The sequence below is a fragment of the Ursus americanus genome, chromosome 17, assembly GCF_024610735.1.
Source record: "Ursus americanus isolate L20-20 chromosome 17, mUrsAme1.1.p, whole genome shotgun sequence".
NCBI classification, from domain to species: Eukaryota; Metazoa; Chordata; class Mammalia; order Carnivora; family Ursidae; genus Ursus; species Ursus americanus.
The window spans coordinates 11473902-11499705 of NC_142143.1; the positions used below are offsets into that span (position 1 = coordinate 11473902).

Below are 25804 nucleotides of genomic sequence, written 5' to 3' on the forward strand. Positions count from 1 at the left end.
CACAAAGGGAAATGTTATTGAAGTGCGTTCAGTGTTAGTTGCTTCATCTTTCCTCTGAAAGCGTGGGTTTTACTCTGGAGACAGGCAGAACTCTTTGGTTGGAGGCGTTCATTCCTGTTTCTGTCACCTCCCGTGTGCAGTTCCTCCTGCCTCAGACTGGCCTCCTTCCTAAGCATCCTCCCCAGAAGGGGGGTCGATTGTCTCTGCAGTTGCCCTAATGGGGACCCCAGCAGGTGCAGAGCTGCGGGGGGATCAAAGCCGCTGGGCAGGGGCTGCCGCCTCATTCACGGTCCACCTCTGCACACGACGTTCCACACTGCGACCCGGGAGCCTTTGTGCAGTGTGTTTGCCTGGCGTTGTGGGTGGCGTGGCTGATCCTGAGCCACAGCTGCTCTGTCTGTTTCCCCGGCGGGTGAGGCCCTGGGATGGGGGGCGGCTGGGCACAAAGAGCCTCTGTGGCCCGTGAATGGCGCAGCTCCCTGGCGTGGCCGTGGGGAGCAGAGCCACTTGCTCAGTGTCCTCACGTCCACGAGCATCCAGAGGGAGCCTCGCCGGCAGGTCTGCGTCCTCCCACCTGAGCCGCAGGGCTCACACCCGCTGGTTTGGTGGCATGAGCCCGGAGAGCTTTGAAGCCCTGTAGAGAGAACCATCCATCCACAGGACCATCTGCCCACCCAGCTGTCAGAAAGCCTTGTCCCAGGAGCCCCCAGTCCCCTTCTGCTGTCAAAACCAGCTGTTTGCAAACATCTGGCTCCGAGGCACGCCCGCAAAGTGTGGCCATGTGTCCTTGGCTTTCATCGGCTGATTTCCTAGAGTGTGGGTTTTCTCAAACCCCAGGAACAGAGCTCAATTGTTTCTGAGCTCCTGGGATGACCTCACTGCTCCCTGGCCTTCTCCTTCATCCCCGCCCGACAGTCCCACGGAGGGAAAACCAGAAGTCTCCTGCTTTTCTCTCATCTCCCTGTGATACCCACGCGGCAGGTGGCCAGCACCGAGCAGACCTCTTGGCTTAGGAGCTTTCCCGGTCCCTTCTGAAAGAGGAGTTGGAGGGAAAACAAATGACTGATTATCCTAGGAAGTAAGAAAATCGAGGGCCCCGAGTCCCCGCCTCCCGACAGAAGAGGCAGCCAAACACAGTCGGTCATTTCCAAACTTGGCTGCTCTTCCTCAGGCAGGCCGCCGGAGGTTACTGGGTCCCTCCCGAGTTCTGCTTTTAGTCTTTAACTTCTGCCTGGGAAGTCCAAGTGCCATAGCCCTTGGCCACAGCTGGGAAGCGCCTTTGTGTCCGTCCCCCCGCCTACCCGACTGATCCCCACGTAGAACCCACCTTTAGGTCCAGCCACTAGGTAGCTTCCGTTGTGGTGGGGCTGGAGGGGGCGGGGCTGGGGACGGGGCTGGCATGGTGCACAGTGCACCTCAGGCGCTGGCTGCTCTTGGGTTGAGGGGTACCACCATGGGCAGTGAGGTAACGTGATGATGAAAAAGACAAGAGTTCAGAGAACTGGCCCCTGACCAGGATGCTGTGGACTGGGGGTGGTGGGAGACCTAGGGCTGTTACCACCCCTGCCATAAGCTGCCTCATGACCGTCCATTGTTACTCAACAGTCAGGGCCGCAGGTGTGTGTGAAGCTTGGCTTTGCTTGGCTGTGTCTGGGCCTGTGGTGCATTGTCCTCGGAAGAGGGTGCTTGGGTTGCTCTAGAGGCGTAAAGACAGCTGTACCCCCCAGCTGAGCACCTGTCACCTGGGTGGTCTCAGGAGTCTCACCCAGCTTGTTAGGAGTCTGTCTGTCTCTTTTTCTTTTGGCCGGGGAGAAGGATCTGGGAAGAAAAGGGAGGTTATTAGAAAAAAATCCACAAATTTAATTTACAAATGAATTCATAAATTAGTTCACAAATTAATGTAAATTTACCTTAAGACACCGAAGACAGACCTGTCTAGATGGTTGCCACCGGAAGCTGCTACCCTGACCTGCTCAGACTCTTCTCCAGTGCTGTGCAGGGTGCTGTACCAGTCCTCATAACCGCTCAGCGAGGCATACACAGGGTCTGCCTGTCCCCATTGGACAGATTGAGAAACTTGCCCTGCTGGGATTTGAACTCAGGACATCTGACCCTGGGGTCTGATTTTAACCTGCTCAAGTCAGACTTGGAGTACTGGTGTGTTTTTGGGCACCTCACATTAAGGGTGTTGGCTAATTGGGCTCCCTTCAGAGGAGACTCCAGTTTTGGAGAAGGCTCACAAGGGACATGAAAATGGTCTTTAAGTGTTTGAGGGATTGTCATGTGAATGTCTCTGGAAGATTCAAGGCGGAGAGCTGTCAGTGATCTACTAGCCCACGAAAAGGTCTGGTTGGGTGGGAAGTGCCATGAGTTTTTCCCAGTCCTGGAAAAGTGGAGGCTTGACTCTCTCTCTGAGAGTCCTTCAGGGTAGAATACTTGGTGTTTCTGCACAGTTTGCTTGCTGCAGCCAAATCCTTTCCTCTTTGCGCATCTCACGAGGACAGACACATCTCTTATTGTCCTTGGATCCGAGTTTTGTAACTGGACTTCTGCTGTCTGCGAGGCCTGCTGTGGATCTTGGCCGAGGTGCGTGCCGGCAGTGGTCACGCAGTCGAGGGAGGACCCTCACCGAACGAGCAGAGATGGGGTGGTGCCCCTCCACCTGCAGCAGAGCAGGGCACGGGGAGCGGGGGGCTGCAGGGGGAGCTTTCACGTCAGCCTGACTCTGGGTCCTTGGCGGCAGACGCTTTGCCACGAAGTTTGCACACCCCTGAGAATCGAGACTTCCTAACCCATTCCTCTCTGCTGCTCTTTCCTTTAGACCTATTCAGGCCTGTTCTGTGTGGTCATCAACCCTTACAAGAACCTGCCCATCTACTCTGAAGAGATCGTGGAAATGTACAAGGGCAAGAAGAGGCATGAGATGCCCCCCCACATCTATGCCATCACAGACACCGCCTACAGGAGTATGATGCAAGGTGAGTGCCTCGGCCTTCCCCTGCAGCCTCGTGGACACCTTTGCAGGTGCTCATTCACGTTCAGTGTCACGGTGATCTAGGGGCTGGATCCGCATTGATGGCCCTCGTGGTGGCACAGTGCATCGCAGAGGTCTCGGAGTCAGTGTGTGAGAGTCAAGGCTAATGGCTATCAAAGGACATGTTTATATGTTGAGAGAATGTTCTAGAAGCTTTAAAAAATACAATTCCTAATTATCGCAATTTCTCACTCTCGTGAAGACCCTGTGCCAGTCCCCTCACATCCAGGCCCCTTCTTCTGCCAGATACTCCCTTTCCTCCTTGCTTTTCACATCTTTTCTCTTGCTCCTTCCCCGCAGTCTGGAAACGTGCTTGGGTTTTTCCCATCTTTAAGAAACAGACGCTAAATCTCTCCTGGATTCTGCGCCCCCTGTTCTTTGTCTCTGTTCTCTCTCTCATCACAATGGAGCTTTGTAGAGGAAGTGTCTGCTCCACAGGCTTCCCCACCCTTCTCCAGACTGTCCGACAAAGGTTACCCTCCCTTCTGTGTTGCTAAATCCATGGTACTCATGTGTTCTTGCCTTACCTAACCTCTCCCCAGTGTTGGACAATCTTGACCACTCCTTTCGAAAGCCCTTCCTTCCTGTGTGACCCTCTCTCTGGTTCTCCTGATCTCTGCCCACCCCTCTGCATGGTTCTGTCCTGCCCCCCCCCCCCCGCTCCCCCCCCCCCCCCGCATTGGTGTTCCTCAAGGTCTCACCGCTTGCTCTGGTGTTCCTTTGGATGACAGACCCATCCACTCGAGTGGCTTTGCTGGCACATTCCGGCTGAGGCCTGGGACTGTCGCCTGATCGACGCCAGCCCTTTGCTCCTGGCTGCCATTTCTCCAGCCACCCAGCCACCCAGGCCCAGAGCCTGGCCACTCCTCCACTCTCTGCTCTGTCTCCCTCCTTTTCTCAAGTCTGTCAGCACCATCTCTAGATTTTCTGTCTCTTCATATTTCCGACTCCCTTGCCCCTCTTTTACCCCGTGGCCCTGACCCAGCTTGCACTGTCGCAGTGACTTCCTAACCTTCTCTCTTCATAGAGCCCTCCTTCTACTTTGAGCAGAGGGTCATCTTTCTAGAATGTAAATCTGATCAAACCCCCTGATTTGAAATCTTGAAAAATCTTGAAAAGGCTCCTTGTGGCCTCAGAGGTAGTAACCCCTGAACCCGCTAGCAGCACGTAGTGCCCTTTGTAATTGGCTTCCCGCCTACCCCTAACTTCGCCGCCATGTGGACCTGCTTACGTTTCTCTCCCAGGCCTTTCTGCGTCCAGCCGTCTTCCCCGTGCCAGCTGCTTGCAGTGCCTGGCAGGTCCCTCACCTCTTGTTAAAGACAAGACTGAAGCATGCTTGCCCTCCAGGGAGGATGTCTGGGCTAGGTTTGGTGATACTTTATTTGACATAGGTGTTTACACGTTTGTTTTTCTCTCCTAGACGTGGATGGGGCCCACGTTGCCTTTATATTTCAAGCTCGGCCAGGTGCTTGGCATATGGTAGCATTTCATGTAATTCCCAGTCAAGTCCATCTTCCAGGAGGGGCTGTGTGCTCACAACCTTGTATCGATAGTGGTCCCTCAAATCCTCGTATACGTGCATGATTTCATCCTTTAAACTTTGCGATGAAGCTGGGCAGCAGTGGTCCAGAACCTTGTCGCATTAGCAAACTTTATCCCAGGTGTAGTGGTTTGAAGGGGCAGTGAGCGGGTCTGTCTCATATTGTACACACAGCGTTGTGGGGAAGGCGTTTCATTGCCAAGCTTGATGAATTATGCAGGACGTACAAGTTTGGCCTAGCCTTTGGCTTCTGTTTATGTCTATGAAAATTTCTGGAGGAAGCCAACCCTTTCGTTTCAGAGTAGGATGTCTGTTTCAAAGTGCTAACTAAAGCAGTCTGGTGGGAGAGCATTCTGTGAGATTCCAGAAGAGCCCGAATCTGTGTCTCTAGAGGTTATGGGTCAGTTTTCTCCTTGCTGTCTTAATTGGCCTGGTGCAAGTTTGTCCTGGAGTCTTCCTGAGCTCTGTGCTGCTGAATTAGGGCGTGTGCCCACCCTTGGATCCTGGATTTGAACGGTTTTCTAGCACGCGGGCTTCACTCACTTTCAGGCAAGCCATTATGGCAGGAACAACGTCGTGACGCAGAGCACGGCACCGGTACCTGGAGTCCTTGGAACTGGACTCCCAGCCTTCTTCTGACAGTCCGCATGACTCCTTCCTAAAAGATTTGTCCAGTTTTTACCCAACAATAAAAAAATTTGAGGGGCGAAAGTTAGCGCAGCAGTTTGGAGGTCATTGAAAGAAAGAAAGGGATCAGCAGAGGGCTGGAGCTTTCCTTTGTGTTGACCAGGAAGTCTGGGCTGTAACAGAATGGCCTTGACAGGAAGCAGGGGGCTCCCCAAATGATGAGAGCAAGTGGGCAGCTGCTTCATCCTTTGGAGACCAGGGGTGGAAATCCATTGTGGTCCCAGGAAACCAGAATGATCTGTGTGAGTGCAGGGTCCCTGTAAGTTCTAGCCCTCAGCCTGCGAGCCTTTCCCTCCCCTCTGTGTGATGTGGGACTTGCTGCAGCCCTGAGCCCCCATGGGGACCAACTGAGAACATTTCCAGGTCCCTTCTCGCTGTACACGGCTGACCTGCAGAGCAGTTAGCAACAGGTTTCTTGTTCTTGGAGCAGAGAGGAAGTTAATTAACAGAAGTTACTCCCATTATGATAAGAAGGTTCACCAGTAAAAGAAAATTCCAGAGAGGAGCCGTGGTTCTCGCCCTAAGTCAGGTGTGGACGGTGGTGCCTCAGGATCAGTGGGCCTCGAGGATGAGCTCCTTAGTACTGGCTCTGCGGGAAAACAGGGTTGCTCTCTGCCACTCGCCTCTGAAAAGGCATAGCCAGACTGTTCCTTTTCTGCTTTTTCTCTAAACAGGAACTAGGAAAAGGTTTCCTCCCTGAACTGCCTGTGGCTTATGACGTACTAGCCAAGTAGGGTAGTTGGTGTCTTTGGGGACTTTTAGGAGATGAGCTCTTTGCCTGTTGCTGGGACCTCGCTGTCTTTCATCTCTTAAATGCTCTGGTCTGCCTGTCGTCCTGATGTGTGCCTGTTGTCCTGCAGTTAGTATTAATTGTGTTCAGTTTCACTTTCAGAAGCAGCCCAGTTTGGATGATAAATTATATGATCACTCTACCTGTTTGCCAGACTAAGCCAGGGCTTCTCAGACTTGGCAGCTCTTGACTTTGGCCCCAGGAGAACCCTCTCTTGGGGGTGGGGGCCTTGTCCCGTGCGTCGTAGGGTCTTCAGCAGTAACCTGGCCTCAACCCACTAGATGCCAGTTGCTCCCTCTCTCTCCATGGTGACAACCAGAAATGTCCCCAGACGTTGCTTACCAGATGCTCCCCGAAGGGCAGAACTGCCCCCACTTGAGAAGCACCCGACTAAGCCCTGCAGATTAGTTTTATTGAGTGTGGACTCCCATGGATCAATAGTGCCTCTGGCCCTGGCTTGCCAAGGATCTGAGACTCAGTGCCAAGGAATGTTGGGATAGATGAGTGCTGTCTGCCGTGGGCATGGGCTGGGGCATAGCAGCGTTTGGCACCCTGGATTCGTCCGTGGAGGTAGGAGGTAGAAAGTGCTAGAACACCTGGAGGTCCAGTACATGATTCTGGCACTGGAGGCGCTGGCCCTCCAGGTGGAGGGACGAGACGTGTTTGTACCCAGACACCTGGGGCCGTAGCTATGTAACGAGACAGCTGCTCCCCACGCCTGTGCTAGCTCGGCCGCAGCAGGTGTCAGGCGTTTTGGGAGTTTGGGGGAAGATGTGGCCGCCGAGGTCGAATCCCGTGGAAATGCTGGCGGTATGTGTCAGTAAGTGGTTCTAGGGCAGCCTAGATGTGCCGGGCGGTTCTGTTTGTTTTCACGCTCGACCTTGGGTTTAATTAAAGTTGTGGTGACTTGGTTGGCTCACCCTCCCAACCCGGGCTTTTCTGTTTGGTTAATGCGTTGTCCTGGCCATTAGTGGGTCTTCCTGCCTTGGGGATTCTGTGAAGGCACGTTGAGCTGCCCGAAGCGTGGAGGAGGAGCATGAACGGTGTGGCTGTCCCTCGCCAGGCAGAGGACAGCCCCATGGGGGCCTGTCCCGGGGCAGGAGCAGCGCATGGCCTATAGAAGGTGTGACTGGGTTGGGGAATGGCGCTCCTGGCTTCCTTTGGGACCTGGCCTTCCCGGGTCTCCCTCTGGGGGTAAGGGTGTGTGCGTGTTCTGAGAGGAGAACCGACCCGTTAAAGGATCCCACTTGAGCAGAGTCCTCTTCTCCAGTGAAAGGAGAAGAAAACCTCTTCTCTGTTGATTGGGTAGAATGCCAGGTTTGGTTCACTTTGGGTGACTTCATGGGATTTTAATGAGCTCCCAGCATTTCTGGGGGGGAGTGGCAGCAGGGTCTGCCTTCATTCCAGGCCTCAGCTAATCTGAGAACTATTTATCCCTCTGCTCCGTGCAAGTCCCACCTCTGCTTCTCGGCGGAAGCTGCCCGGGGAGCAGCTGGTCTCCAAGCACTTGCTGTGTCCGGTGTGTCCGAGTTGTCAGGGGTTGATGGACCTTCGTGGGTCAACAAGGGGTGGAATTCTAGCGCTGCCTTCCCATCTGGGTGTGATCCTTCTTGTTCCCAGGTGAAGGGATAGGCCCAGAAGTAAATGTTACCTGACTTGTCCAGTGCCCGCAGAGTCAGCCCCAAAAGCCGGGGTGTCCTGATGGCCGTCCCTCCCGGTGCCTGTCCCCCAGGAGCACCGTTGCCCCTTGTTCTCGGGCTGCTGTTTGGAGGGCTGCTGGCTGGCTGGCTGGAGGCCCTCACTCCCTCTCCACAGTCTCCCTGCCAGTTGCTCCCGTGGAGCTGTCTGCTTTCCAAGGCCTTTTGGGGGTGGGGGGTGGGGGGGGGAGAAAGCGCCATGTGGGTGAGGCACTGGGGAGATGCTTCGAGGGTACAGTGAAGCATGACTGCGAACATACTCACCAGGACAGGCGGCTGAGGAAGCCGCAGATGGGAGGACTCCACGGGAGCAGAAATGCGCCGGCGAGGAGGCTCGGGCCCTGCCAGAGAGCCCTGCCGCCGCCGCACACAAAGGCCCCGCTGTCAGCAGGGAGGTTCGGAGCCAGGCCCCGAGTGCCCACCCTAGAGGGTCGTGCTCCCGGCCTGCACGTGGTCACTGAGCGCCACACCTGGCCCCGCCCCGAGGAGGTCCTGAGGGGCAGGGAAGGGAACTTGAGGAGGAGGGAGAGAGCCCGGCCCGAGCAGGGAGCCCCAGCCGGCCTGGGGCTGCGGGGCCAGTGTGAGGGCCTTGGACCGATGACACGGCACCTCCACGGTGGGTCACCAGCACCAGTGTGCTGGGCCGCCGTGAGCCTTAGCCTTGGGAGCGGCTTGCCTTGTGGGCAAGAGGTGTGCGGAGAAGCGCGTGCTGGGTTTGCACGAGGTTTGGGTTGGAGCCTGGCTCTGTGCGTTCTGGCCTGACTGGGGGCCACTTTCACTGAGCCTCCTTTCCTTGTTGGCCTCCTTTCCTGACCCTCTACCGGGAGGGTCATCGCAGGGATGACACAAGGTGCGTGTGTACGATGCCTGGCTTGTAATGAATGCACGCCCCCTGGAAGGTCACTGTGAGAGCCTGGAAATGCAGCTTCTTGACTGAACCCTCTCCTGCGCCCCCCCCCCCATTCTTTCCCTCCAAGCTCCCACTTGCTTAATGCAGGTGATAACCAAATGCTTCCTCCAGGCGGGCTTCTTAATCTCCTCCAGGAGCAGCCTGTGAGAGTTGGGGCTCCTGGTGGCCACGTGCACAGGAAGTGACTTGTCAGCCGCCTCCCTGCCGTGGCCGCATAGCACACGGGCGCGCGCGGGCAGCGCGGTCTCCAACGTGTCCCATCTCGTCCACGCCCCGAGCGGGCCGACGTGGCTTCGGTGGGGCTTCAGGAGACCATTGTGCCCTTGGGAGGTGGCCCTTTGGCGCCACTGTGAAGGGATCCTCTGTCGATGTGTGTGGGGGACCCCGGGGGGCTGCGCTGTGACCCGCAGCCCTGGGCCCAGGGGAGCCTGGACAGGGAGGCTCCTTTGTCAGCCCCCCCACCCCCCCCCAAGAAAAGCCGGCCCTCGGAATGAGGCTGCTTAATTATAATGTGGTCGTCATGCCTGTCAGTCTCAGTTCTGTAAAATCTTCTTTCTAGAAGAGGAATCTGTGGCTCATGGGTCCTTTTCAGGGATGCAGCTTTATTTAGGCTTACTTTTCTGTTTGGTTTTTAATTCAACCCAGTAGGCCCGCTGTGCTCTGCGCTGGGCCACCCGAAGTGGGGGACAAGAATGAAGTACCCTCCTGGACCCTGAAATTTTGAGGGTGGTCGAAAAGTTGGCTCAATGTCTCTCTGACCCTCCCCCCTCCCCCAACAAACAGTCAAAAGTCACCTGCAAAGTCTGTAATGGCTGAGCCGCTTTGTGTGTTTAACCTCCCCGGGCATGTTCCTCCCTCGCTCCCTGTGAACGCTGCTTACCAGCCGTTTTTCCTGTTCTCTCAAGTTCTGGCTCTGAGACTCCAGAAGAAACCTTGTGCCAAGAGGTCAGGACTGAACGTTGGTGTGTTCAGAGAAAAGGGTTGCTTTCCTTCCCCTGCCTGATTTCTGGAATTAAGCTGTCAGATGAGAGAGCAAGACTAATTCTCTAAAACTAAAGAGAAGAGAGCTGAGGTCTGCAGGTGTGAAAGGCAGGATTCTCTAAGTGGCTTCTGTAAAATTCCTTTGGTCTTGACCAAGGCCTTTTGGATCAAGTGTCCACCTTTGCAATAAACTCTGAGGATTCTTGGTGTTCTTTTGGCCAGTAGTCGTGCTGGTCGGGGCCCAGGGTGTCATTCTAGCCAGACTTTGTGACTCGATGGGTGAGATCTGGTCTCTACCTTGAGCTGGTCCACACATACAGTAGGGCCAAGGTCTAAGCTGAAAGCCAAGGACAGAGGTCGTGCCCCAGGAACGAAATCTGGCCTAACAGTTAACAACACGCTTTTCATTGTGTTCGATGGCCCTTCTCAAGGCAATTGCAGCCACTGCCTTCTTCAGGATGCATCTCTGTGTGCCATTACTGTTCGCCTCCTAGCATAGCTGTTCCTGCCATTAGCCAGCAAGCCGAATGAAACTCATCATGGGGGGCATTTCAGAAAGCCGGGCCTGTTTGTGCTCTGACTGGAGCCAGGTGTGTCCTGAGCTTTGCCTGGTGGTCACCTTATTCCCAGGGTCCTGTTGTCCTTCCTTCCTGTGCTCCCTTAGTCCTTCCCCGACAGCGCTCTGCAGAGCTGTAAACTGGGGCTTGTATGAGACTCAGCTGGGCCCCCCTGCCTCTCTCTCCTATTGCTCCCTGAGCAGAATGTGGTTTAAGAGCAAGGCAGACTGACCTCCCGCTGTCTGGTCTCTTGGAGCCTCCCGGTGGCATTTGCTGTGGGCTGTCAGCACTCACATGTGACTTTCGAATTTCCCTCCAGCCTGACAAACCTGTCAGAGCTGTCTCCACAGCAGCCCCACACAGAGAACATTCTCACTCCCAGCCCCGCCCGTGGACAAGGTGTCTGAGCAACCAGCAGTGGTTTTTGGCAGGTCGGCCTGTGCGCTGGGAGCTCACCTGTGAGCAGCTGGGTGCATTCCGGCTGGGACGGGGCTGGTTTGGGGCCTCGCCTGCCCTCTACCATAATGAGGGTTAAGTGCAGTCCCTGGGGCTTCTTTCTAATTATCCAGGATGCCTGATGGGGGAGGTGTCTGTTCCCGGCCTCCTGCAACTGGAGACCTGGGCCTCCTCCGCGGGGTTCAGCCACGGCCTCACCTGGGGGAGTGTGTGGGTGGAGACATTGGGCCAAGTCCCCCTGCTTTCTGGCTGGGGTTGCTGCCGATCCAGCACCTCCCTGGTCTGGGCCTACCTTTGTGCTGCGGAGAGAACAGTGCCAGCGACCACGCTGAGTGCCTGGGAGCCACCGGCGGGGGCGGCGGGGGGGCGGGATGGCTCGGCAGGCAGGCTGCCAGAGGCTCCAGGACCCAGGGAGGCCGGAGCCTGTGCTGACACGGAGCGTCAATCCACACTTGCTTTTCTCACTTCTCGACTCGCCTCCCAAGCGCCTGTAACCCAAGCTTGTGAAGGGGGCTGGCTTTGGGGAATGTCCCAGATGGGTTGGTAAGGCCCCCAGAACACTTCCTGAGAGAGTAGATGGCTCCTTCTCTGCAGTGCTGAGGCATGCTGCTGGTGGCCCAGGGCCTCCCCAGCCCCCGAGTTCTGAGCTTGAATCCACAGGTCTTTCCACGTTTCAGACTTTGTGGAAGCCTTTGCATTTTGGCCCATGAGACCCTGACACTCACGGGGGTAACTCACTCTGGAGTCCAGGAATTGGCCCTGGGGAGCCTGATGCTTCCTGTCCCAGGCAGTGGGAAGCAGGGGGGTTCACACGGTGAGCGACCCCAGAGTGGTGGAAAGTTGAGGCCCGTTGGTCATGGGTCACCCCATCAGCCTCACCCCATGCTGGCGTGTCACCCCACCTGAACCTGCCCTTAGGTTTCCTTTTTTCTTGGCCCATGTCCATGTTTCAAGAAGCCTGGTTGACCTGAAGATGGGTCCCGAGGGCAGGGCGCTATTCCAGGTGTGACCCCGAGAGCAGCCCCCAGGAACCCTGGGAAGCCTTATCTCAGTGAGCATTTGATGAGTCAGTCCCAGCAGCGGCTGTTGGTGGACCAGGACCAGGCCCGGTCTCTTCCTTCTGTACTTCCTGTCGGGGCTGATGTCACCGCTCTGTGAGCCTTGTGGCCTTTTATGGACAAGAATCAGCAGCTTCTCTCACTGAGGAAGTGAGCGATAAATAAAGCCCCTAGCATAAGTCTGTACCTGGGGTGAGATACCTAGGGTCGGGTTTCCCCTTCTCCCACCCGAGCCGGGCCTTCCGAGCTGGCTGGAAACACCTGTCTGCATTGGATGTCTGTATCAGCTCTGAAAGGCCTCGGGGCATTTGGGGTTTAAAATAAAATCAGGAGAGGGAATGGCCTCATTACTGAACATGTAACTTAAAACCTGTTTTGTTGTTTTTCTGTGGAGGGTGCACAGTGGCGAGCTCTGGAGGTGCAAAGGGCCTGGGGTTATTAAGAACGGTGTTTCCAGGTGCCTGTGCTATACTACGTGCTTCAGGCACTGTTGTCTTTCGGTCCTTAGAGCAGCCCTGCTGGTGAGGCCCTGGCCTCTGATTTTGAGAGGTCAAGGGGCAGGCATCTCCGGGGGGAGTGCAAAGCAGAAATCAGAACGCTGGCCTCTCCCTTCTGTCGCTGCTCTGGACGCCTGGACAGTGGTTGTGTAAGTGTGCTCTGATGAGTCCTGTCTCCACCACCCAGGCAGCTCTGGTGTTTATCTCCTGTTCTTAAAATGGGGAATTTGAGAAGATTTTATCTGAGGAAAGGCTGCTGCTTCTCTAAAGAGTTGGAAACCACTCTAGAGAGATTCATAGTCCTGTCTCTCCCCAACTCCCACCAAGTCAGGGACCAGGTAGGAGGGTCTCAGGGGCCTCAGTCAGGCTAACGCCTTCATCCCGGCAAGGAACCCGTTTCCCAGAACTGGGTTGTCCCTGGTGGGTGCACTCCTGTGGTTCTGGGCTGTGGGGTTCCTGTCTGGCTGGCTGTCTCCTGGTGTGGCGGAAGGAAGGGCATTTGCAAATAAGCCTTCAGTCCTGATAGGCCCAAGTAAGGACTTCAGTCAGAACAGAGCGGGCTGAACTCTGGCGTGTCTGTGGGCTGTGAGGTGACCGTGTGGGGAAGGGCCGAGGGAGTGGGTGTTAAGGAGGGTCCCCGCTGGAATGCACGGGGGGTGTGGCAGAGTAAACTGAGGCAGAGAGCTTACTGGTTGATGAGAATTCTAACCATCCCAGTACCCAGAGCAGATGCTTCTGAGCTCCAGAACAAATCCAGAAGTGCTGTGAGAAGAGACACATGCAAACCAGGGACAGTGTCTGCCTTATGCACTGCTTCGGGTTATCGTGAGACCACAAGATAACAGACCCAAACCCACTGTAAGAATTGAAAAGACCTTTCCAGACTTATGGGGCCACAGGGTCCTTCACTGCAGGCAGGTGGATTTGGGGTGCCGAGTGTTGGGGACAAGAGCTGAGGAGACAAGAGGGGCCTCTATCGGTTTTCCTCTGCAGAAGCATTTGCCCAGAAGAATAATCTGGCAAAGTGAAGTAAGGCTTCTTTAAAGTGTAAAATGAAAGTAGGGGCGTGTTGCCTTTTCGGCTGTGTTGACCCTGGTGCTTCAGGGATGGGAGGTGAAAGGGCAGGAGAGGAAGGACTGGAGATGGTGGGGTGGATGGAGATTGCATGGAGTTTGGGTCTAGAATGGGAAATTGAAGTGTGTGCAGGCCTCTGTGTGTGTACTCACGCACACAGCTGTATGTGCACCTGTGTGCACACCCATACATACGTGCGTCTTTTTGTGTGCGCACTCATGTCTCTGTACATGTGCTCATGTACAGCTGTGTCCATGCATGTGTCTGTGCATGCCCACATGTGTCCCCACACAGCTTGTCCATGTCTGTGTGCATGTGTGTCCGCACACGTGCACCTGTGTGCGCGTGCCCGTGTGTGTGTGTGGGGGTGTGTGTGCATGTGTGTCTGCACACGTGCGCCTGAGAGTGTGTGTGTGTGTGTGTGTGTGTGTGTGTGTGGGCTCTGCTTCCTGTTGTTCAGCAGCCCAGCATCTGACTCCTCCTCGCACAATTAGAGGAATTCCAGCCATCCCTGGGATGGGGCCTGGACAGCCCTGGGAAAACGGTTCCTTCTGGAAGGGACGGGAATGTTTCCTTTTATGGTAGCATCGGCTGCTGCCGCCTTATGGCTTGCCAGCACGCGCAGGTACATTCTTGCCCGCTTGTCGAGCGGTGACTAAACATGCCCGCAGCTGGGGCCGGCCCCGGGGAGGTGCTGCGGGGGAGGCCGGGGCCGGGGATCACAGCCCTGCTCGGTCCAGACCTTGCCGGTGGCCACACTGACCTCAGGGGGCAGGCGATGGAAATGGCCCCATCTTCCCCAGCCCTTCGCCCCCCCTCCCCAGCCACCTCCCCATCCCGTCTGTCTTAGGAGACTCTGGAGGGGTTCCTCCAACCCTTGCTGAGGGGTCTTGAAGGACATTGCTTTGTGGGAAAGTTGAGACGGGGAGCGGGGAGCCAGGTTGCTGACAGCGCCTGCTCGGAGCAGGTCCACGGTGGTGCGCAGGGTGTGGGGGGAGTGTGTGTGTGTGTGAAGGTGTCTGGCCGAGTTCCCTTGCCCCCCCCCCCCCACACTGTTGAGATCTTAGGGGGCCAGAGGGAGGGCTGCCAAAGAGGGTCGGAGCAGCTGCCGCTCGTGTTAGGTGTGAGGCTTGTTTTTGCCTCTCTTTGTCTGGATCTCCTCTTGCCCTCCGGAGTGACCCACAGTCAGGGGAAGAGATGGTAGTGGCCCTGCGTGCCCGCTGAGATGGGCCTTGGCCAGGAGACCTAGCTGAGTGGTATCTGTTGGTGTTGAACAGCTAAATCCGTCTCCTGAGGCCATGCACCCAGGAAGCCATGAGTCACTCTCCCGTTGTCCCGTTCTGCAGGGCCCTGGCCGGCCAGCGGCAGCCAGTGAGCGTGTCCTTCCAGATCACTGGTCACCATCGGTTTTTGAGCAGTACCAGTACTGCTAACTGTGACTAGTCCTCCTCTACTACTCCTTGCCTAGTACTCCTGTTACTCCTCAACTAGTACTCTATTACTGCCTGACTAGTAGTCTGTTATTACTCCTTACTTAGTACTCCTCTATTACTCCTCTGTTGCTGATTGACTAGTGGTCCTCTATTACTCCTCAGCTAGTACTCTTCTCTTACTCCTTGCCTAGTACTCCCACTGCCCCGACAGTGCCGCCACCACCCGTCATGGTGACTTCACGATGGAGAAATAAATAGCAGCCATTTGTGGAGTTCATTCTCTTTACTTGCCGGGCCCATTCCATCTGCTCTCTCTGTGTTCCACGCTAATGCTGCCAGGGAGCAAGTAGCATATTTATTTTATGGGCGAGGAAACCCAGACTCGGGATCGAAATGCCTCACTGCTGCAGCTCAAGTATTAGTAGCCTGGTCCTGGATTCGGCGGGTTTGACCTCTGGGAGTTGAGGGTATTACACGGGGTGGGATGAAGAGGGAAAAAAATGAGTTTGTCTTTTCAGTTATTGCTTAAAATTGGACCTCCCGCGCTGAACCAGGTCAGCCCCGATGCCTTCAGGCATTTTTGTCAAACTCAGCTTTCAGAGTGTGGACGTTCCTGTGCTTCCAGCGCACAAGGGGAAGGAGGTGTTTGTATCCTTCCTTTGCTGACTGAGTCACCACTGGAGCCCGTCGCTGAAGCTTCCTGACAGCCAGGCCTCGAGACCCAGGCTGTCACAGAGACTGGTCAGAGGCAGCGGCGCTGACAGGCTTCTGTGCCTTCCGAGCTGCCCCTGAGCTGGCGTCGTGGAGCACTTCCCACATGCCAGACGCCGCACGGGGGCTTCTCCCCATCACAGCGGGGCCTGGGGCTCCGGGAACCCCAGGCACACGTCTGCAAGGCCCACACACGTCGTGGCCAAGGCAGCGCGGCCCCCAGGGCCGTCCCATTGCAAGGCCAGCCTTGTCCGCCGCAGCACACACTCCTGCACGGGCCTCCCCTCTGCTGGCCCACACCCCCATTCTCAGCACTCGGGGCTGCGGACTCCTGGGGAGCTTCCCCCCCAGAGCTGGCTTCCGAGGGGCGGGACAGGCAGCCAGGGTGGGCGGTCTGAGCTTCTGGCACCTGTGGATGTCCCTCGTCCAACTGAGGCATCGGGTTGGCGTCGCCGGCGGGTGTGCAGGGCCTACTGGAAGGGCAGCAGCGAGGCTTTCTGCTCCTGGGAAGCGGGCAGCTCTTCAGAAGTTAACCTGGATCTTTCCTTTGTTTCAGACCGAGAGGATCAGTCCATTTTGTGCACGTAAGTGTTTCTGTCTGGGTGGTGGGGCTCGTGTCACCCCGATTTGTCCTGACTTTGAGGGCTTCCACCGAAACCCAGGCTGACGGATGACATTCCCAGTCAAGCCCCTGCCCCTTCCCCAAGGAATGGGCCTTAAGGGAGGAGGTTGGCTGCCGCCCTGCTGCTCGCATGAGCTTTATTCTGGGGCCAAAGACTTGCTCGCCCTCCCCGGAGGACCCCGTGCACCGTGCGGGGAGGTTCGTAGCCCAGAGAGGCAGGGGTCTTCTCGGCAGAGCACAGTGGGGATGGCTTGGTCCCTCTAGAGCACATGCCTTCTGGCTCTGAACAGTGGCTTTCTCTACCTGCTTTGCCATAGACACTGGGGCTGCTCGCCCTGGTCCTCTGAACTGAGCAAGGAGGTCAGTAAACCCTGTTGCCTGCCGGGGGACCTGATGGTACAGAACATTCCTTTGAGTGGTTTTGAAGGGACATGTATGAGGCCTTTGACCTCCGAGTCAACAGCTGCCTAAAACTGATTCCTGAGACTTTTGGACACAAAGGGTTGCCAAGTGACCAGGGCAGGCAGGCTGTGTGAATGTCCCGCTGTTGGGCCTCCAGAGGGCCATGGGAAGGGGCCAGAATGAGGATTCCAGAGCTCAGCATTTATCTGCCTGTCCCCTTTTCTGCCACTAGGTGTTGGGTCCCTCACTGCCGCCCAGCAGAGAGGGAGGCGGTGGAGCGTGCCTTGGGAAGGGGACAGACTTCAGGGGTTTGGCCATGTCTCCCCTGAGAACTTTCTTGCCTCTCTTGGCAGGGGTGAGTCTGGAGCCGGCAAGACAGAGAACACCAAGAAAGTCATTCAGTATCTGGCTCATGTGGCCTCTTCACACAAGAGCAAGAAGGACCAGGTGAGTGTGGGCCTTCCTCCCACGGAAGCGTCTGATCTTCCCAAGGAAGAGCCATTAGTGATCTGTGGCTTGGAGTGTTTTGGGATCGGAGCAGAGGCTGGACCCACTTTCATGGCGGCTGCAGCTTGGCCCTCTTGGGAGTGGGGCCGGTGGTAGCCAGTCCGCTTCTGCCCCAGCCTCCTAACTTTCTGAGTTGCTGTGGAAATGGGAGACCACCGGGGCTTGCGAAGCCGCACTCCCGGCGTTTGCAGCTAATCGCTGTGTGGCCTCCACCCCCGAGGCCGGAAGAGAGATTCCAAAACTTGGTTCTCAAGTTGATGGAGACCTGAAGCCTCTCGGGCAGGCCTTGCTTTTGAGTCCCCGCTGCTTTTCCCCGCTGTTGAAATGCCTCTGGGTGGACAGTCCCCCAGGGAAGAGAGGAAGGGCAATGGCAAGTCATCTCACTTCCCTTTTTCTCCCCCTCCCTCTTGATGGATTATGGTCGAACTCAGCAGTGTCCTCGCTAGGTGAGCCTTGCACGTTTACTGCACGTTCTGCACCGGGAATGCGTGTTCTGCCCATCGTGTGCCCTTGGATTATGTATTTTTTTTCTGAGCAGCTTTTCACTCCACACCATTGTCACTTTCTGCGGCTAGACCTGTTCTCGTAGGCTCGGCTCACTGACTCTCTCGGGAGAAGGGGCGGGGTGTGACACACGGTGGCCTCTCGTGCACTCTGGAATGTCCGCTCCTGCAGAGCGGGTGTATGGGCCTCGTCACCGATGCCGTCCTCGCAAACTCTCGCCGGGCCCAGAGCATCCCTTTGCGCACGGCCGCCGGAAGGCCCCGTGCCGAGCCCTGACCGAGGCACAGTGAAGCAGGCGTCTGCTCGCCTGGAGGCCCACGCGTTCAGTGTCTGGAGCGGATGGATGTGGCCAGCCCCCCACCTGCTGCCACTGTGCCAGTCAGGAGCTGTGCCCGGAAGGCCCCCCGTTGGAGCTTCCCAGGGTTGGGGGTGATCCGTCTTAAGCATGCCCGTGTGGTACTCTCTCTCTTTCTCTCAAGCACACACTTCTAAGCTTCCTTGTGAAATCTAAGTGCCCAAGGTGTCCCCTCAAGGCATCGGGGGGACCTGCGCCGTGTCTCCGTGGCTCTCCCTTACTGGGGAGCTGTGTGCAGCGTGTGTCAGTAAGTAGTGGTGTGTGTCTCTTTGCATGCAGACCTGGGGTGTGTCCTGCAGAATGTCCTAATGAGTACAGTCTTCTGGAATCACACCAAAAGTAACTTTTCATGTGCCAAACTTCTCAAGACATTCTGAATCTTTTTCCGTGGGGCGTCAGGAGTTATATTTAGAAACTAATAAAGTTCCTCTTGCTCCCTCTCTCCAACCCCCATTTTCCATTCTTTTCAGGAGGCCTGTTTCAAACACTGAATTGTGAGGTTAGGAGTCCTCTATTCCATCCTTGAATTTGCAGTAAAATCCATCCTCCAGCTATTTATTGAATGCCTAGTGTGTGCCTGGGTCTCTGCAGGGTGACCTTGGAGTCCCTGCTCTGGAGGACGGGAGACAGGACAGGAGACAGAGCGAGAACGGAGACCCATGTGCCTTCTGTCTGGGGCTCCAGCTTCGGAGGGGTCGCAGGCCCCGGGCACTCCACTTGGAGGCGACAGCGTGCTGGGGGTGGGGTGATAAGTGGGAGCAAACTTGTCACATCCTATGTCTCAGGTCGTAGTGTGTGACGGGCACTCTGTCCCCCACTGGAGAGATTGAATAGGTTGCCTCTGGCTTCCGATTACTGCTTGGGCCCTCCGTTGTAAAGGCCACTGACAGTTGAGTTGATTTCCATGCCCGAAGCTGTACAGTGATTTTCCACACACAGCTGGGGCACGAGCAGTTGAACTTGGTTTACAGCTCTTGTGTTCTGGAGCCTGTCACGGCATATACTGGGTGAGAGCCCTCCCTTGCAGCGACCCAGTCGCTTGTCCCAAGACTAACCCCCGGAATGTGTAAAACCTCACCTTGCCCTGGGAGGGCTGGGCTTCGGCTGGGGCTGGAGGTTGGCGAGGCACAGCTTGGGGGAAGGGACTTTCCAGGGTTATGTCTGTAGCCTGAGCAGTGACCGTTGGGCCCTCCTCTTCCTCCCTGTTTTTTATATACTAGTTGGAAGCCATTGGCAGAAACACCACCCAGTGAAGCCCTTTGGAAACCATAATCCCAAACCTTACGAGCACAGACTACACGCAGAACCTCCGAATGTCCTATATAGTATGCAAATTTTATTGAAAAATAAAGGTTTCTTCTGTGCCCGGCTATGGGTCAATAAAGAAAACCCCATAGCTTAGCCCTCCCCGTTGTGTGCGTGGAGCCTGGCTCCGGCATCTGAAGTGGCTGCTCCCTAGTTGGCCTGGCGGCCCCACGTTCCACGGCAACAGCGTGTGGTCCCAAAACAGAGACCTTAGCTTTGCTTCCAAGTTGGGGCCGGCGGTGGCGGGCTCTGTTAGGGACCATGGTCCCATCCATCTGTGGAAACAGGAATGGGAGTGGCTCCAGCCTGGCAGCCTGGCCTGTGGAGAGGAACGTTTTAGTGGGTGGAAGAGCAGCGTTCGTCCAAATCGGGCTCCATGGGCTGCCTCCGCTGGCTTCACAGGCCCGCCCGAGCCCTGTAGGTGGGGTGGGGGGGCCCGTGTTCTGGGACCGCCGGTGCCAAGCACACACGCACGGTCTGCTCAGTGGCTTTGACCCCTGCCCCTCCACGTGGCTCCGCTGACCCTCCCTCACTTACCTGTGTGGCATGCAGACAGAAGACTCTGGGCCCCCCGGGGGAGCCCTGGCCGAGGGTGGCTGTTGGAGGAGGAGGGCCTGCCTGGGCCCCTTCCCGTCTCTGGTGGGCTTCCAGCCCTGGCTCGGGGCTCTGCAGACGAGTCTCGTCTGGAGCAGGTGTGCCTGGAAGGCTGTACCTCACGACTCTCCTGGGAAGCCCTGCTACTACCAGTTTTCCTTTTCATCACTCACAGGCAGACGTTCCCGGAAAATCCTGGCTTGAGTCCAGCCTTGCTAATAAATACAAAAGCCAGCCTGGCCCTTGTGTGATGTTCTTTTCCCCTAGAGAGAACCCAGGTATTAAGGTGAATGAGAGCCAAATTTTCCTCAGCCAGTGTCTGTCACTACCTGGCCTCCTGGGCAGGTGATGGCTGCTTCCAGAACTGATGTAACCTGACAGGGTAGAGCCCCAAGCAGGGCTGGGGCAGGGCGGGAGACGTGGCGGTGACTGATATAGGTGTTAGGTAGAAGACTTGAATTGGACCTGTTTTGCTGGTTGATAGCTGGGTGACCTCAGGCAAATCATGTCCTGTCCCTTGACCTCAGTTTTCTCTTCTGTGAAATGGGGCCATCCGGTTTTGCCTACTCGGAGTCTCATGAGGACCCAGAGATAGGAAGGCATGGGGGGTGGTTGTCATCCACTGAGTCTCATGAGACCACGGGTAGAGTTCATCGGTGTTATTGATAAGCAGTTTGGTACCCCTAGTGGGCCTCGTTGACCCCCCCCGCTTGGGCACCTGACATGCTGGCTGCTGGCTTGGGGGATGACAGGAGGGTCCAGCAAGGAAAATGCAGTGTTTGTTAAGGACACAGATGTAATGAGCTGGTGTCTTTTATGGAGCTAGTTCTCTCTCTCCTTGTCCTGTGAAAAGGAAAAAAACGTTGTTGGGTCTTGAGTGGGGCTTAGAGGCACGGAGTGCAGAGAGAAGCCATTGTGCCTCGAGGGTGGGGACTCTGTCCAAGAGAAGAAATGGCGCCTCTCCGTGGTTCACGTGCTGTTTCCTGACGCGTCCTCCACAGTCGGTCTGGGCCGTCTTACTGGGCTCCTAGGGCGGGGAGAGCAACCCACCTTCCCTTTCTGGGGACACTGGTTGTTGGGTCCTAGGAAGTAAGTTCAAACCAGTGAAGGTTTCCAAAGGCCTGGTGGGAAGGTTGCTCTCAGTGACACGGGCCAGGCCGAGGCTGGCGTGGCCGGAGCCCATCCGGAAGCTTCCGTTCCTGGCACGGTGGGCGTGTAGACACGGCTCTGCCACCGTCCTCCCCTGCCTGGTGGAGCAGGTTCGACAGCCGAAGCCACTGCCTGGCCTTCACGGCACCTCTGGGTTCCCTTCTAGGGTGAGTTGGAGCGGCAGCTGCTGCAGGCCAACCCCATCCTGGAGGCCTTCGGGAATGCCAAGACTGTGAAGAACGACAACTCCTCACGATTCGTGAGTAGCGGCCAGCCGTGCCCAGCTTGCGGGGCCGGGGCTCCCACCCACAGCTTCGGTGCACGTCGCCTTCCCGGCCCGTCGCGGGGAGTAGGCTGGGTCACACTCCACTCGGTGTGGGCCTGCATCTGTGGCTTCTCAGCCCGGGTGGCAGAAAGCCGGGTTGGGGGGCAGAGACCTGCCGGTCCCCCCGATTGTCCCGTTGTAGCCCACAGACAGAAGCCAGGGCTAGCTCAAGGAGTGGGGAACACTTGTGCGCCTCAGCGGAGGGGCGTGGGCACCTCTTGACCGTGTCCTGGCCTGGGCTGTAAGCAGCGTGGCCCTCTGAGTCCTGAGTACCCAGGCAGTGCCGGTGCAGGGCCCCTGGCCTCCCAAGTGGACAGTCTCTTGCTTTTGTCCCTCAGGCTGTAGGAGGGGGCCTCTGATCCTTCATCTGTCTTTCCTTAGGGCAAATTCATTCGCATCAACTTTGATGTCAATGGCTATATCGTGGGAGCCAACATTGAGACTTGTATCCTTGGTTAATGTGCCTGGAAAAGGATGGGACGATGCAGGCCCTCCAGTGTGCTTCCCGGAGGGGCGGGCTTGGAGGAGGTGCTCCTTTTACTTCTCCCGGGCTGGGCTTTGTAGCCTTGCTGGCGAGAGTATGCTGCTCTCCGTGCCCTTGTGAGAGGGGGCTCTTTAAAGACAGGGCTCCCGAGTGTGAGAGCTGCTGTTTGGCAGGCTGTACCCCCGGAAGGAGAGAGCCAAGATAGTTTGCTTTTGTTTTATTTTGCCATTTGCTGCCTGGTGAGGTTCGGTTGCTTTAGACCGGGGTAGGGAAAGTGCTTTTCCTCCTGCGTGCACAGTTCCTTAACATTTGCAAAGATCTTCTGGAGAAATCTCGTGCCATCCGGCAAGCCAAGGAGGAACGGACCTTCCACATCTTCTACTACCTCCTGTCCGGGGCTGGGGAGCACCTGAAGAGTGAGTAGCGGGCCCAGCAGCCTGGCCTGGGGGCCGGCGGCCCCAGTTCGGCCACGTATTCCCGGGAGGGAATGAAAACGTCAGCCTTCCGAGGCCTTGGCCTTCTGTTCTGACCACGCCAGAGTAAAGCCGGGGCGGTCGAGTCTGCCTTTGTGAGTCACGGGGCCCTGACGCTCTCAGAGGCTACGTGTCGGGCAGTCTCACACCGAGGGGAGAATATTCCTGGCGACTCTGCGGTTCTGGGCTATCTCAGGCCTTTAGGGATGCTTCCCGTTCTCCCAAACCTTGGAGGTCATGGTGCTGACTAGAGCGCTGGTTACAGCACCTCCCTGACCCGCCTTTGCCCTCCACCCTTTCAGCTGATCTCCTGTTGGAACCATACAACAAATACCGCTTCCTGTCCAATGGACACGTGACCATCCCAGGGCAGCAGGACAAGGACATGTTCCAGGAGACCATGGAGGCCATGAGGATTATGGGCATCCCAGAAGAGGAACAAATGGGTACAGAGTGGGCCCTCCTGTGGCTGAAGGAGGGGAGGCAGGGGCGGCTCATCGTGCCCTTGGAGGCGTTGGGGCAGCTGATAGGCCTGGCGAGAGCTTCCTGTTGGCTCTGACTTGGAGGGAGTCCTGTAGAGACCAGGAGGAAGGCCTCGAGTGTGTAGGAAATGGTACCTCAGACTTGAGTGTCAGAGTTATTTGCTCCCAGCGGTACCACAGGCATTTATGCACAGGAGAATGAGGCCAGGTGCCTGCCTGCTCGGGGCCCTGCTCCATTCCTGCTCTGTCTCAGTGGAGTATGGAAAGGGGCCGGGGCTGGGATCCCTGCATTGGTGGAACATGCCCATGTCTCCCTGTTTCCCCAGAAGGAGGGTAGAGAAACCTGTGGCTTTATTTGCAAAAGGTTGGGGGAGAGGGAGAATATGCCCTGTTCTCTAGCCTGAGGGTTGGAGCCACATTGGCTCAGCCACAGACAGTATGTAAATGGTGGGCACAGTTTTGTCTGATAGAACTTCATTTATAGAAAAAGGCAAGTGGGCCCTGAGGCCAGAGGCATGTTCTTGGTCCTGATTTAGAAGTTTTGGGAGTTTTAACAGAGCTCGGGTCTAAGCATAGGGCTTCCTAAGCCAAGGCCTGCCAGAGGCCCTGGTAGTGAGCTCTCCAGGGTGGCTGGGCCACCGTGTGGCTTGTCCTGTTCAGGGGCCCCTGGGGAAGTAACTGCCTCCACCCAGGGGCTATTCCAATCCCCCCCTGGTTCTGAGCTGCCTTTGATTGCCCCCCAAAGGCTTGCTGCGAGTCATCTCGGGTGTCCTTCAGCTCGGCAACATCGTCTTCAAGAAGGAGCGTAATACCGACCAGGCGTCCATGCCGGACAACACAGGTAATGCTGGTCCTATCACCTGGAACATGGGGCCCGTGGTCTGGGCTTGGGTTTCCTACGGAGAAGAAGTCTTATAGGAATTCCAGCCAATCCTTTCTTTTTCATTTTATGTGTATTCATGGCTGGCTATCGCTCTGTATTTTTTTTTTTTAAGATTTTATTTATTTATTTGATAGAGAGAGAGAGAGAGACAGCCAGTGAGAGAGGGAACACAAGCAGGGGGACTGGGAGAGGGAGAAGCAGGCTGTCTGCTGAGCAGGGAGCCCGATTCGGGGCTCGATCCCAGGACCCCAGGATCGTGACCTGAGCTGAAGCAACTGAGCCCCCCAGGCACCCCACGCTCTGTATTTTTTTTAAATAAAATATACACGAATGTGACTCTGGTGTGTCTTCAGGGAGTGAGCTTCAGGAGTTAGGAAAGCCCTTGCTCGAATGGATGTGGGTTTCCCTCCATCATTCTGGAGGCCAAACCAGTTGTTCCAGTTAGTAGAACAGTGATTTCTGCTGCCGTGGCATCTTGCGCGCCTTCCCCTGAACACGTTAGGACCGTGGACCGCTGCCATCCCCATGTCTGCTCCGCGGCCGCTGCCGTTCCCTGCGTTACTGCAGATGACCCCATTTAAGCTGTTGGCCTTAATGTGCTCTTCTTGGGGCTTCTGAAAAAACATAATACATGCGTGTTTGGATTATAAAAGATGTTCCCAGGGGACGTGTGCTGTTGCGGCCCCTAGCACTGGGGTCGGGGTGGGCAGGCTGCTCCTCCCTGTCCTGTTCGTGGGTAGGACCCACTTCCACACGCACCGTGTGGCCAGGAATGTGCAGGGGAACCGGCCCTGGGCCCCCAGTGAGGAGGTGGCACAGCCATGGGGTCTGAGGGGGAGAGCTGGGCATTCTGCGCCCTGCTGACGAAGGGCCTGGAGCCAGTTGTCCTGGTAATGATCTCTCAGTTACCACCTCTCGGTGGAGCAGAGGGACTTACTCTCTTGGGTTTAATTAAAACTTCTTAGTCCTCCCTTCTTTACTCTTTGAATCACAGCTGCCCAGAAAGTGTCCCACCTCTTGGGTATCAATGTGACGGATTTCACCAGAGGAATCCTCACCCCGCGCATCAAGGTGGGACGGGACTACGTCCAGAAGGCGCAGACTAAGGAGCAGGTATGCCCTCTGGCCTGGGGTGGGGGGGGGTGTGATTGGGGGTAGGTGGGTGGGGGTGGGGGGGGTGGGAGGGAGATCGGGCTGCCTTCCTAGCAGGGTCGCTGCAGCGGCCGGTTTGGGGCCCGCTCTGGGCCATTGCTGTGATAGGCACCTTGCCTGGGTCCCTCATTCAGTCCTGGCAGCAATTCGGGGAGCAAGGTGGTGTTTACCCCCAGTGAGAACATGGGAAAACTGGCCCCAGAGGGTCAGTATGCTGCCAGAGGCCTAGTGGCCCAGTGGCCCGGGGCCACTGGCTTGGAAAGGGCTGTGGTTAGGTTGTGCCCCTTTGCATCGAGTCGGCATTGACACTGACTGGTCGGCAAGTGTGGAGGCATGTTCTGTGCGGGGATAGAGTAAAGCGAGGACTTGCTGTTTCTCTAGCACAACTCATTCTGATACCAGGACGGCGGCACCCACTGTCCTCGAAGCCCGTGCCGAGCGGCTGTCTCTCCACCACCTGCTGTCTCGTGCGTGGTGAGAGACAGTGGCATCTTCCCTCGGCTGTGCCTCATGAGTGTGCCTGCCTCCCCCGGGAGCTGGGGTCCTTCCCCAGCCAGACCCCTCTGTTGCCCCTAGTGGTGGGCGTTTTTAAGGTGCTGTACTCCCACCTCTCAAAAATACTTTGAAGTTCACATCGATGAGTTCTTTTTCCTAGGGGTGCCGTCCACGGTACCCCACACTGGTGGCTGTGGGCCCATGGGCCTGTGGGCGACGCCCTGCGGAGCCGTCCTACCACGACCAAGAGCATTGTTTTCAAAAGACAGCGTGCATAATTATTACCAACTGTTCATTTCCCTAATAATTAAAGAACCTTTATTTTTTCCAGTATGAAACTACTATATGAACACTTAGGATTCAGAAAATAGAGAAAAATCTAGAAAAAGAAACAAAATGGTCACAGTCCTGGCCAGTGACAGATATTGGGTGGCTCTTTATTTCCTGCAAGGTTTTTTGTTTGTGTTTAAAACATTTTTATTTATTTATTTATTTATTTAGTTAGTTAGTTAGTTAGTTAGTTATTTGAAGTAGGCTCCATGCCAGCCTGGAGCCCAACGCGGGGTTTGAACTCAACGCTGAGATCAAGGCCTGAGCTGAGATCAAGGGTCGAATACTCAACCAGCTGAGCCACCCAGGCGCCCTAA

General features: G+C 56.3%; 1 protein-coding gene across 1 annotated transcript in view; it reads left to right on the forward strand.

Annotated features, from left to right (window-relative positions):
* The window catches only part of MYH9 (myosin heavy chain 9), an 89321-nt gene that overhangs the window by 32968 nt on the left and 30549 nt on the right, over positions 1–25804 (forward strand). Inside the window, exons 3-11 of the mRNA XM_045780077.2 lie at positions 2822–2978; positions 15982–16009; positions 16803–16896; positions 21030–21122; positions 21570–21633; positions 21990–22088; positions 22448–22591; positions 23373–23468; positions 24505–24623. Of these exons, the coding sequence (XP_045636033.1) occupies positions 2822–2978; positions 15982–16009; positions 16803–16896; positions 21030–21122; positions 21570–21633; positions 21990–22088; positions 22448–22591; positions 23373–23468; positions 24505–24623 (894 nt within the window). The remainder of the gene's footprint in view (positions 1–2821; positions 2979–15981; positions 16010–16802; positions 16897–21029; positions 21123–21569; positions 21634–21989; positions 22089–22447; positions 22592–23372; positions 23469–24504; positions 24624–25804) is intronic.